At 43.0% G+C, this 13,742-nt stretch overlaps 1 protein-coding gene across 4 annotated transcripts in view; it reads left to right on the top strand.

The window, feature by feature from the left end:
- The window catches only part of TMCC1 (transmembrane and coiled-coil domain family 1), a 165,617-nt gene that overhangs the window by 50,453 nt on the left and 101,422 nt on the right, over positions 1 to 13,742 (top strand). For 2 of the 4 annotated variants that reach the window (XM_080675585.1, XM_080675586.1), the window contains one exon: positions 1,916 to 2,620. The exons of 1 other annotated variant lie outside the window; for it this stretch is intronic. In XM_080675585.1, coding sequence (XP_080531711.1) covers positions 2,048 to 2,620 — 573 coding nt within the window. In that variant the 5' untranslated portion in view covers positions 1,916 to 2,047. The remainder of the gene's footprint in view (positions 1 to 1,915; positions 2,621 to 13,742) is intronic. One more of the 4 variants, XM_080675587.1, reaches the window with a different exon arrangement.

Raw genomic sequence — 13,742 nt, 5'->3', positions numbered from 1 at the left:
TTTCTTTCTTGGCTTTCCTACAGAAAAAAAGAAAAAACCCAGAAGCAATTTACAGTCAGGAAAAGGGTATGGCAGGATTTTAGTGTGGCCACGAAGAATTTGAGTGAAAGGCACTAAAATTTCCCATTCTCATAGCTGCTATTTGCCTAGTTTGGGAGCAAAGAATTTTGTGGTATTTAGAAAAAGAGAGACAGTATCTTTTACCTTATCACATTTATGCTTCTGGGTCATTAAGAGGTCAGGAGATGGAGAAATAGGCATGAAAGAATATGGACAGCAGAGCCACAATGACAGTGCCCATATACACAGTAAGAAGGTCTTCTGAGAGTAGCTATCAGGAAGAAAACTAGTGGGTTTACATTCCTGTCCCTCTGAACTCTAGTAGCCTTGAGTTCATGGTAAACTCTTAGCACATCCAGCTAATTTATGCCTTCTAGATTACTACTTGGTGGCAAGGAATTCTCATTTCTCTAGAACATGACCACCATAGTGCTTCATTGATAGTGACTTAGACTGTTCAAAGTACTTGGTGTAGTGTAGGGAGTTTTAAAGGCCTTTGAACAAAAAAATTGAGGGAAAATATGGACATAAAGAACTTCCTATACCATATTTTGTCCTCTCTAGCATGTTCTGTGCCTTAATGCAATTTTGTTTTATATATTTGCAGAAACTCAGCATAAAAATAAACATTTTTTACAATGGAAAATCTCATGCCTACCATCTCCCCTCCTCTTTTTATGCATGTGATTTCCGTAACCATGGCTGTTGTGCTGACCTTACATTTCTTAGTTTCAGCTTCCTTTTAATTTCCTGCATTTAATATTGGCGTGTGGTTGTTGCTATTTGATCTTTTCTTTTTCTCTACTCCTTTATTGTACCCAGTTACTGTGTGACTTCTTTGCTTTTGAATTTTTGTGGATATATGGGAAGCTTCTGTCAGGGATGATACTATTCAGAGAAAGGGAGTTCCTAGAATATCTTTTCTTGATAGCTGGTACTGAGCAAAACTCTAGTCTCTCTGAAAACAGATCCTGTCTGGATCATTCACTCATGTGGTGCCCCAGGGTCATTAGTGCTTCAACTGATAGTTCAGCTTACAAGATTTTTTTTTTCTATTTTTTTCTTAAAAGAGCAAACTTTTCAGCTAGTGACTTTGATGAATATGAATGGTAACTAGAAATTCCTCTTTTCCATTAAAATATACGCAGTTAGGTTGTGATATCTACTTATTATTACGGTTTGAATTTACTGGGTTTTAGCAGATGAATAATTAACTGTGGTTATGAATGAGAGGAATTAAATCACCTCAGCAAGACTATACATATTGAATATTATGTTCTCTCTTGATTTCCCAAGCAGTGACTGTTTATCAACTATTATTATTATTTTTTTAAATATATTTTTATTGATTTCAGAGAGGAAGGAAGAGGGAGAAAGAGAAACATCCATGATGAGAGAGAATCATGGATCGGCTGCCTCCTGCAAGTCCCCCACTGGGGATCAAGTCTACAACCCAGGCATGTGCTCTTGACCAGAATTGAACCTGGGACCTTTCAGTTCGCAGGCCGACGCTCTATCCACTGAGCCAGACCAGCTAAGGCTATCAATCAGCTATTGTGGTTTCCATTCCAAGATGACTGCTCTAGTATTCAGTTTTTCATATATTAAAACTTATAGGGATTTAAAAAACAACAACATTGCTGTTTTCATTTCCTATGTGCTTGTTTCTGAGCTTTTTCTCTTACTCTAGAAAATAATCATTACCCACTATCTAGAAAACTGTCTTTTAATCTTCTGATTAAAGATTGCTTAATGATAGTGCTCATTTGTTGGCTAGTGGCATGTTTTTCTTTAACACTGGAATTTCTGCATGGATTTATAATATGAGCTTCTTCTTCTTCTTCTTTTTTTTAAGCATTAGATAGGCATGAAGCCTCCATCTCACAGCTGCATGTGTAGTTACTATTGAAGCAAATGCCTACCTAATTTGACAGTCTTGGTGTGTTTAAAATTTTTGAGTTTGCAAATAAGCATATTAAGTCTACTGATGGAGCCTTCGGGCAGTGAACAATTATATGAGGACCCTGATCCTGGAGGCAAATCCCAAGATGCAGAGGCCAGAAAGCAGACAGAATCAGAACAAAAGTTGTCTAAAATGACTCACAATGCTTTGGAGAACATTAATGTGATTGGCCAAGGCTTGAAGCATCTCTTCCAGCACCAGCGCAGGAGGTCATCTGTGTCTCCACATGATGTGCAACAAATTCAGGCAGATCCAGAACCTGAAATGGATCTGGAAAGCCAGAACACATGTGCAGAGATTGATGGTGTCCCCACCCACCCCACAGCTCTGAACCGTGTCCTGCAACAGATCCGAGTGCCACCCAAGATGAAGAGAGGGACGAGCTTGCATAGTAGGCGGGGCAAGCCAGAGGCCCCAAAGGGAAGTCCCCAAATCAACAGGAAATCTGGTCAGGAGATGGCAACTGTTATGCAGTCTGGCCGACCCAGGTCTTCATCCACTACTGATGCTCCTACCAGCTCTGCTGTTATGGAAATAGCTTGTGCTGCTGCTGCTGCTGCTGCATGTCTTCCAGGGGATGAGGCAACTGTAGAGCGGGTAAGTCTGTTAGAGTTTCTTTTTCTGTTATTGTTCTTTGTATCTAGGATTCTTTAAACTTTTCTTTGGTAACTAAAAAGAGATAGCAAGAGATATCTCAAAGTTGTGGTAAAAGATAGTTCCCGTTTCTGTTAAAGGGAATGAATAATAATTATTGCAGCTAATGAATGCATGCTTATAATTATATTTCTATTTGCTTCCTATCATATAGCTATATTTTGTTTATTTTACTCCTTTTGCTAAAATCATCAGTATACTTTATGTGTTCTTCATGTCTTAAAAGTCTCAGTTTTATGGTAGAGGAACAAAGGTGCTTTGTTGTTACTTTGGTTTTGCACATGTGTGAATTGGCTTTCTTACATTAATGAAGGTAATGAAAAAAGTTCTAGAATCTGGGTGTGTCTGCTTAGTGTGGAAATAGAAATTGCTTATAATTTTCATACACACTGTGCCATTCAATATACATTTTGCTTTCTGCAGTAGAGCATATGCATTCTTTATTTTTTTGATAGTGGTTTTCACACTTTATTTTTTAAAATATGTTTTGATTGATTTTAGAGAGAGAAGAAGGGAGGGGAGAGAGAGAGAGAGAGAGAGAGAGAGAGAAACATCGATGATGAGAGAGAAACATCAGTCAACCACTTCCTGCAAGGCCCCCCATCAGGCATCAAGCCCACAAGCAGGGGACAAGAAAAGGGGAAAACAAAGTTTTTCCTTTTTTCAAATATTGGTAACTAGATCAACTTGTTTGAATGAAGGCAGAAATCTAAGCAGTGACAAAGGCTGATTTCAACACTACCCCTGTTTGGTTTCTTTTGTTCTTGTTATTGTTTCTTATGTTATTACTTCTAAATAACTTGTATTTTTCCAATGAGTAGCAGTGGAAATAAAATACTGGAATGATTCCCTAAAGTTATTTTAAAACTGTCTATCATTATAATATAAGCAATGACATTCTGGATTCTCAGATATCTAAACAAAATAATAAGAACAAAAAAGTAATTATTTACAATATATAAGATAAGGTCTCTTCTGTTTAGTGAGTTAGCCAGTTAAATAAATAATCTCCATGGAGCTATTTCTGCATAGCAAGGTTGAGGGTAGGGTGGAAAAGAGCTCAAATTAAAGTCTCACATTAACCATAATATAATGTTGTATAATTATAGTTAAGAAAAGGGGATGAAGGTGAGAACTATTTCTGTATCGTCTTTCTTACTGCCATAAAACACCAAGAAGCTTGCCTTGAGAATACTGAATTTTAATGACTCATTTGATAATTGAGAATCTTTTCCATTTATTTTGTAATAATTTTGCAAGAATGTTTTGTGGAAGTGAATTTGTTTTAATGTCATTATATGGGATCATACTCAGCTTGTTGAGTATATAATGTCTGCAAGACTTCTATGTGTATAATATAATTTAAGTTGCATGTCAGTTTTTTGAGGTAGGTCTGATCTCCATTTTTACAAACAAGGTAATTAGAGCTTAGGAAATTTTAAAATTTACTTAGACCAGAGAGCTCGTCCATGGCTGAGTCTAAGTTCTTTGCTCATTCTACCATAGCATAGGTGCCTCAATATTGTAAGTTTTTATTATGTATTTAGTGGGAAAAGTGTAATATAAAGACAGAGAGTGTAGGAGATCTTAGAAGGATCTAGACTGCCAAAAAGTTACCTACCAACTAGTTGGAAGATACATCTAAGTAGGCTAATTTTCCTAAAACATCTAAGAAAAATTAAACAATTTGTTTTAACAATTAAAACAAGATTTAAAGCCCCAAAACTAACTCTTGTAGTTGAAATGAGTAAGGTAGAAATTTGGATAAAAGAAAGAAATAAAAGTTTACCAGTGCTTTCCATATCTATTGTCAAAAGGTGGCAACGAAATTGCTAAAAGTCCAGAAGTCATTATAGCCTTTCTAACCTCCAAACAGTGCTTTAAAATAGGAAAAGAGAAAAGAAAAAAAAAAATAGGGGAAAGAGAGGTAATTGACTGATTTATCCTTGCTTTCAGGTAATCTGACTGGCAGGTAATCTGGTAGTTAATAGCAATGATTATTTTTAATTCTGTGTTTTTAGTTATTTTTTCCTTTCCAAGTTAAGATAGCCGCCTGGAGTGGTAAGACAAGAGTGCTGGAGCATTATCCTAAGAATGTTGCACTTTTCTTTTTGAGTCTTTCATTAACACAACATCTTAGGTTGGGAGTGACTTCTATAATCATTTTATTCAGCTCTGTAACATTCTCCCTAAGTGGTTAACTGGTCTCTCAGAATCTTTCAAAGATAACCATTCTACTTGTGATGCTTCTATTAGACAAATCCAACATATTAAATTGAAATCTGGTTCCCTGTATTTCTCCAGTTAAAGCCAAGCAAAATGTGTGTAATGCCTCTGCAGGCATGAATAGCTTTCACAGTGTGTGTCTCTGAATAGTTCCTTCTCTAGGCTAATAATACCTAGTCCTTGGGATATTCTTTTTTATTTTTAATTCAACAAATATTTATTGACCCAGTCATTCTAAGTGTTAGAATGCCATAGTGAATCCTCACTACAAACACTGTACTGTGAAATATTACTATCTCATAAATTAGTTTGTAAGTGAGGAAACAGAAAATTGAGGTCGAAGTGACTTGTCAAGTTCACCCACTTAATAAGAAGTTTACTGGATGTCAGAACCAAGTGTTTCTAACTCCAAAGTCATACTTTTGACCACTGTTCTTTGTTACAGTGAGTCTTGCCAAGAATAATCTCATAGCCATCAATAAGACCTGGAGTAGATAGCTCTAGGAGAAAGCTGACCTAAAGAATGGCTTAAATTCCCTTCTAGCTGTGAGATTCTGGGGTTCCTTGAGATGCTAAATGAATTAGGGGCCTGGGTTCCACTGGAAAACTCCAAATCAAGTAGATTATCAGCAGTCACAGATGTTAATGGTTTCAGCAATTCACCGAGGACACCAGAGGTCCATGAAAAATATGAATGCTTCACAAATTATCCTCCTGCAGAGGCCCCAAGCTAGGTTATGGGACTAACTCTTAACAGATCATCCTCATGCAGAGGTCCCAACCAGGTTATGGGACTAACTCTTAACAAATGTTGGCCTAAAATCTGGTATTTGCAGGGATTCTTTTTTTTTTTTTTTTTAAATATTTTTATTGATTTCAGAGAGGAAGGGAGAAGGAGAAAGAGATAGAAACATCAATGATGAGAGAGAATCATTGATCGGCTGCCTCCTGCACACCCCCTACTGGGGATCAAGCCTGCAACCTGGGCATGTGCCCTTGGCTGGAATTGAACCTGGTACCCTCAGTCCTCAGGCCGATGCTCTATACACTGAGCCAAACCGGCTAGGGCTGCAGGGATTCTTATGGTTAGTAAATAACTTTAAGATTTTCACTTTGGTCAATAAGGTGTTTTATGCTTTTAAATAACAGGAAGTTGACAATATGTCTTGAAAACCTAATTTAAATATATTTTCCTTTTTAAAGCTCCTAGATATGATAGCTTTCCAAAGACTCATTTTTCATTTCCTTGTATTGTTTTTAGAATATTACTTATTGGCCCTGTCCGGTTTGGCTCAGTGGATAGAGCATCAGCCTGGGGACTAAAGGGTCCTGGGTTCAATTCCGGTCAAGGGCACATGACCAGGTTGTGGGCTTGATCCCCAGTGTGGTGTATGCAAGAGGCAGCCAATCAGTGATTCTCTCTCATCACTGATGTTTCTATCTCTCTCTCCCTTTCCTTTCTTCTCTTAAATCAATAAAAAAAATCTATACTAATAAGAGGGTAATATGCTAATTAGACTGGGAGACCTTCCTGGAGACCTTCCAGATGTCCTTCCAGACAGAGCCATGGTGATGGGACTGAGGCAAAGGTGGTTAGGGGCGATAAAGCCAGAAGGGGAGGGCAGTTGGGGCTGATCAGGCCGGCAAGCGGGGGCAGTTGGGGGCGAGAAGGCCAGCGGGGGGGCAGCAGTTGGGAGCGAGCAGGCCGGCATGCAGAGTGGTTAGGGGTGATCAGGCAGGCAGGCAGGTGAGTGGTTAGGAGCCAGTGGTCCCGGATTGTGAGAGGGATGTCCCAGATTGGAGCGGGTGCAGGCCGGGCTGAGGGACACACACACACACACACACACACACACACACACACACACACACCCTGTGCACGAATTTTGTGCACCAGGCCACTAGTATATATATAAAAATAGAATATTACTTATGATAATGTGAACATTTTCTTTAAAAACAAAGTATTTCCTGTTTCTGACTATAAAACATTTTGTTATGATATGCATACTATGCTTTAAACAGTAATATACTTGAAAAGCTAATTTTAAGAATAACTATCATTTTAAATGCTAATTGAAATGGACTTAATATCTTATTTATTTTTTTAAAATTTATCTTTATTAAAAGTGTTACAGATGTCCCCTTCTTCCCCTCCTTGCTAGGATCTTTCCGCAGCTGTTAAGCGTTCAGGAATCTGGAGAAGGGGCTACGACATAAATGAATTGAGAGACTAGACAAGAAATATAAATTTTGGAGGCATAGGGGAGCCAGTGAAGTGGGGCTCCCTGAATGTCTGGACCCACAGCTTTTTATTTACTGGAAAACACATTGGCCCTTTAGGAATGCAAGAAGGTAAAGTTTGATAAACAGGAAAAGATGATCAGGTTAGGGGAAATGCCTACAGCTGTTCAGATTATCAGCTCTGCTGAAGCCCCAAGGTCCATCAGCCTTCTGAGGAACTTCTCACATAATTATGACCTGCTGGAATTTGCTTCCAGCACCTCCTCTCCACATTGATCCTCTCCACCCTACTCCCGCCCCCTCCCCAGGCCTTTACTGCACTATGTGTCCATGGGTTATGCATATAAGTTCTTTGGTTAATCTCTTAGGCCCTCTCCTCCCCTGCTTCTCTCTGAGATTCTTCAGTCTATTGCATGTTTACATGTCTCTTTTGTTTGTCAGTTTATTTTGTTCTTTAGATTCCACATGTAAGTGAGATTATGTGATACTTGTCTTTCTTTGACTGGCTTATTTTGCTTAGCATATTTTCTAGGTCTCTCCATGCTGTCTTAGAGGGTAAAAGATCCCCTTTTTTTATAGCTGCACTAGAGGCCCGATGCACGAAATTCATGCAAGGGGCTTGGCCCCTGCTGCCGTGGCTTCGTCTAGAAGGTTGTCCTGAAGGATGTCCAGTCTAATTAGCATATTACGCATTTATTATTATAGGCTAGAGGCCTGGTGCATGAAAATTCATGCACTGGAGGGGGGGTCCCTCAGCCCGGCCTGCCCCCTCTCACAGTCCAGGAGCCCTCAGGGGCGGGAGGCGACCTGGCGATCAGGGGAAGGCGATGCGCCATCACACACCTCGGCTGCTGCCACTACCGGCAGCGCAAGCTTCGGCTGAGCTGGCGATCGGAGGGGTGGTGGCCCCCTGCTCAAGCCTAAAGCCTCGGGCCAAGCCAGTGATAGGAGGGGCGGGTGGGGGGCCCCTGCCCAAGCCTAAAGCCTCAACTGGAGGCTTTAGGCTTGGGCAGGGGCCGAGCCAGCAATAGGAGGGGTGAGGGAGCCTCCTGCCCAAGCCTAAAGCCTCGGGCCAAGCCAGTGATAGGAGGGGCGGGTGGGGGGCCCCTGCCCAAGCCTAAAGCCTCAACTGGAGGCTTTAGGCTTGGGCAGGGGCCGAGCCAGCAATAGGAGGGGTGAGGGAGCCTCCTGCCCAAGCCTAAAGCCTCGGGTGGGCCTAAGTCATCAGTAGGACATCCCCTGAGGGCTCCCATTATGTGAGAGGGGGCAGGCTGGGCTGAGGACCCCTCCCCAGTGCATGAATTTTGTGCACCAGGCCCCTAGTGTTGTAAATAATGCTGCAGTGAACATATGGATTCATACATCTTTTCAATTTAGTGTTTTGAGTTTCTTCAGATAAATATCCACAAGTGGAATTGCTGGGTCCTTCTTTGTCTCTTGTTATAGCCTTTGTTTAAAAGTCTATTTTGTCTGGTATAAGTATTGCTTTCTTTGTTTGTTTTTATTTGCATGAAATATCTTTTTCCATCCCTTGAAAGTGTCTTGTAGAAAGCATATGTAAAGGGTCTTATTTTGTTATCCATTTAGCCACCCTGTGTCTTTTGATTGAAGCATTTAATCCACTTGCATTTAAAGTTGTTCATAGATATTTATGTTTCCTATCTCTTTGTTGAAGTTCTTACTAAGTTCATTACTCTTCTCCTAAAATCCTTATAACCAGTGCTTTGAACTCTGCATCTGGTAGATTGCTTTTTGTTTAGTTCATATTCTAGAGTTTTTGTTCTGTTCTTTCATTTTGGACATATTTCTTTGTATCATTTTGGCTGCCTCCCAAACAGATATCTCCCAGTCTTGGTAGAGTGGCCTTGTGTAGTAGGTGTCCTGTAGTGCCTAATGCTGTAGGCCCTACCTCCCCGGACACCTGAGCTAGAGCTGGGTGCTCCAGGTGCACTCCTCACCCCCATCCCCCGTTTGGGCTGTGTGAACTCTCCTGTTGTAGTTGAGCCTGCTTGCTGTTGGCACATCAGTGGGAGAAATTTAATCTCAGGCTGATTGATTTGCAAGGACTGGCCACAACCAGAGGATCTGCTGTGCAGGGGCCGAGTCCACAGAGCAGGACTCGATTTAATGGGGCTCTGGAGCCTGATGAGTTTGCCCCTTGAGTGTGCTGCTTATGGAGGCGGGTGTGTGGTGCTTCAGTGTGGTGAAGTTGTCTACTGGGTATGCTGGCTCTGGGGCCTCTTGGGAGTTGCAGGCCAAGGTCAGCCACCACCTGTGCCTGCCCAAGGCTACTTACTCTACATGAGCTACAGAATGATCTGAAAATGGCTGTTACTTGTGCTAGGCTTGGAGGTGCCTGGGAGAGGCCAGGATGTGAACCAAGTTCAGTTGCCACTAGTGCTGGGCCTGGGGCCACTTAGCAAGATAAACAGGGCATGCCGAGGCCTGATGCTGCTTGTTTGGCATTTGTGAACCTTTGAAAGATTTTAGGAAAATCCACAGTATGAGCCAAGATAGGCTGTTTGTATGGAAAAGCCACTGCAAGTGGCTTGGGTGGGCCCACAAGTTGGGTAGGGCATGGTCTCAGGGAATCACCAGGGTGGGGTGAACAGTATTAGCCAGGTTGATGGAGACTCAGATGTGGCACCCACCTGTTGGCTCTGTGGGAGGAGGGCTCAGTAAGAAAACAGCATTTCTGTCTAGGAGAAAGCTGTCCCTCCAGCCCTCATTGGACAATTCAGTTCATCCCTGTATGTCCTAGAGCCTTTTGAGCTGCTGCCCTAGTGCTGGAGCTCAGAGCAAGTAATGCCAGGGACTCCAGCAACCCTCTCTCTCACTCAGCCACAATGCCTATTGGTTTTCACAGCCAGAAGTTATGGGGACTTCTCTTCCTAGCACTAGAACCCTAGGTTGCAGGGTCTGGTGTGGAGCTAGGACCACTGGCTCCTCAGGTGAGGCCTCCATAGCTGAAATATCCCTCCCAATTTTTAACCACCATACATGGGTGTGACCAGCCCTCTCTATGAGTGTCTGCCTCCTACCAGTCTCGATGTGCCTTCTGAATATTCTTAGTTATACTAGTGACCTGGTGCCCGAAATTCGTGCACATTAAAAAGGGATTAATTAGAGGAAATAATTTAATATTGCTATCTGCCCTTTCTCTATAATAGAAGTGTCAGAGAGGAAAGAAAATTAGTAAAATATATATGAAAACCTTCCTCCTGTCAGTCTGGGGCACACCACAGGACCCAAAGTCAAGTCCCTGCCCACCCACATGCACCTCAAAATCGCATGAGACCCAGACCCGGCCACCCCCCCCCCCCCAATTGGGCTAGATCCAGAGCAGCCAGTCCCACCCTTGTTAAGCCCTACTGGGCAGGGGGCGTAGCCTCAGATCCCCTGGCCCGGTGCCAGGACAGGGGGTGTGGCCTGAGGTTCCCCAACCCAGACTGGGGCGGGGGGCATGCCTTGAGGTCCTCCATCAAGGCCTGCCAGGTGGGAGACATGGCCTGAGATCCCCTGTCAAGCCCTGCCAGACGGGGAGGGCACAGCCTCAGGTCCCCCGGTCCAGCACCGGGAGGGGGGGCACAGCCTCAGGTCCCCTGTCAAGCCCCGCTGGGCAAGGCGTGGCCTGAGTTCCCCGACCCAGCACTGGGGGTGCACCTTGAGGTCCCCTGTCAAGCCCAGCCAGGCAGGGGGGCGCAGCCTCAGGTTCCCTGGCCAGGTGCTGGGGCAAGGGGCGCGGCCTGAGGTCCCCTGTCAAGCCCCGCTATGCTGGGGGTGCGGTTTGAGGTCCCCTGGCCTGGTGCCGGGGTGGGGGGCGTGGCCTGAAGTCCCCTGTCAAGCCCCACCTGGTGGGGGGTGCGGCCTGAGGTCCCCTGGCCTGGCGCTGGGGCAGGGGGAGGAGCCTGAGATCCCCTAACCCAGTACCAGGACGTGAAGTGCACCTTGAGGTCCCCCATCAAGCCCTGCTGGGCGGGGGGTGTGGCCTCAGGTCCCCTGGCCTGGCACTGGGGCATGGGTTGTGGCCTGAAGTCCCCCAGCCTGATGCCAGGGCGGGGGGCACAGCCCGAGGTCCCCTGTCAAGCCCTGCTGGGTGGGGGACACGGCCTGAGGTCCCCTGTCAAGCCCCACAGGGGCGGGGGAGGGCATAGCCTCAGGTCCCTGCTGATTGCTCATTAAGGCTTTTTATGGGAACTTGGCCTCAGCTGTGGGTGCAGCCATTTTTGTGACAGAGTGATGGTCAATTAGCATATTCCCTCTTTATTAGATAGGATAGCACTTCTGTTCAGCTGGATTTCAGGTGGTTCTGAATGATGGTTGTTCTGTAGTTTAGTTGTAATTTTGATGGAGTTTGGGAGGATGGAAGTACCAAATTTACCTATTCCACCATCTTGACGGACCTCATTGTGGTTTTGATTTGCGTTTATCTGATGATTAGTGATGTTGAGCATATTTTTATATACTTGTTGGCCATTTGTATATCATCTTTGGAGAACTGTGTAAGTCCTTTGCCCATTATAAAAAACAGGTTGGCCCTGGCTAAGTGGCGCATTTAGCTGCAGATTTCTCACATGTTGGAAAGAGCTAGGGAGGGTTCTATTTCACGGAGCATTAATCATCTCACATTAGGCTTTAGGAATTCAACATATGAATTGGGGGGGCATAAACATTCAAACCATTATTAATAAGGAAGTTTCAAATAATATGTACATAAGTTGGGATAAAAAACAAACCAAGCTAGCCTGCAAATAATACTGCATACTTTTATAAGTAAACAAGAGGCCCGGCGCACAAAATTTGTACATGGGTACGGTCCCTAGGCCTGGCCTGCTATCAGGGTCATCTTCCCCGCTGCCAGCAGCTGGCCCCGCCCCCCACTGCCACCCACCCCCGGTTCCCCGTTCGCCATCAGGCAGTAGGAGCCTGCCAGCCCGGGGAAGGGACCAAGAGGTGGTCAGTGCGCCTCATAGTGACTGGTCGAGTGGTTGTTCCACTGTTAGGGTCAATTTGCACATTACCCTTTTATTATATAGGATGGTATATAAATCCATAGTAAAAGAAGGATAAACTGGTAACAGTGGTTACAATAATTAAACATTCATTAATTACTTACATAATAAAAAATAAAGAAGAATCCCAGATGAAAATTTATCAAAACATTAGTAGTGGTTACTTCCGTATGGTGATACCTTATTCTTTATAATTTACTGTATTCTCTGTATTATAGGAAACATTTTATCAGAAAATATTAAATTGCAAGGAATGATTATAAATGGGCAATAAATAGTTGACAAATAGTTCAAGTTTATATTTACAAAATGGAATAGAAAAACAAGTAGAATTTAATTAGGTGGAAAGGTCAGGGAATTTGTGGGAATGGGTGAGATTGAAGGAAGAGAGAAGATAATCCAGAATGTCTTAGAAACTTTTAAAATTTTATAGAGCCTCCCTAACCGGTTTGGCTCGGTGGATAGTGTCGGCCTGCGGACTGAAGGGTCCCAGGTTCGATTGCAGTTGAGGACATGTACCTTGGTTGCAGGCACATCCCCAATAGGGGCTGTGCAGGAGGCAGCTGATCAATGTTTCTCTCTCATCGATGTTTCTAACTATCTCTCCCCATTCCTTTCTGTAAAAAATCAATAAAATATATTTTTAAAAAATAAAGTTTTATAGAGCCATCAAGCACTACCTTAGTTTTTTAAGTCATTCATTCAGTAACTATTTAAGGGCCTAATAGTTGTCAGAATACCACTGGACATTTTAGGTTCCTGATGAGGGGGGTGCAGACAAGGAAAATACGATACAGTGTAGTAAGGAAGAATTAGTTGGAGAAAGGACTTGGTGAGGTTGTTAGAGGCTTTCTTGAAGGAACAGAAATCTAAGCTGAGATTTGGGGTAAAGTTGAAAGTAGTGAGATGTCTAGAGAGGGAAAGCAGAGGCTAGCACATGAAGCACCTTGTAAACTAGTTTAAGGACTTGACTTTATAGTGTTTAAATATTTTGTATAAATCATGTTAGTTATTATTTTGTTGTTATTTAGTTGCTAGGCACTTAGTAGGCACATAATAAACTCTCTCCCCATCTTTCTTCTCCCTTTTCTTCTCTCCTTTTCTCCTTTGTATGTATTCACTGCAGGTGATGCATGGCATAGTGTTTTTTTTTGAGGGAAATTAATGCAAGCCCCAAAACATTGCTGATACAAAAGGAGACAACCTTAATTTACCATTTTTGAAAGAGCCACGTCCAATTTATCAAAATAAAAATGTTATTTGACATCGTTGGCTATTCTTTCCAGAGAAGAAGGGAGAGGGAGTTAGAAACATCGATGAGAGAGAAACGTTGATCAGCTGCCCCCTGCACACCCCCTACTGGGGATGTGCCCGCAACCAAGGTACACGCCCTTGACCGGAATTGAACCTGGGACCCTTCAGTCTGCAGGCCGATGCGCTATCCACTGAGCCAAACCGGTTAGGGCAGTTGTTGGCTATTCTTTAAATCAGCCATCATGATGAGTTAGTTATGGAATTGAATATGATGTAGTATCCAAAAAAATTTTTTAATCGTCAACAACTTTTAATGTCTTACCACTTATTAA

The sequence above is a fragment of the Plecotus auritus genome, assembly GCF_963455305.1.
Source record: "Plecotus auritus genome assembly, chromosome: 6".
Lineage (NCBI taxonomy): Eukaryota > Metazoa > Chordata > Mammalia > Chiroptera > Vespertilionidae > Plecotus > Plecotus auritus.
The sequence above is the reverse complement of the archived record's forward strand: the minus strand, read 5'-3'. Positions and strand labels throughout refer to the sequence as shown.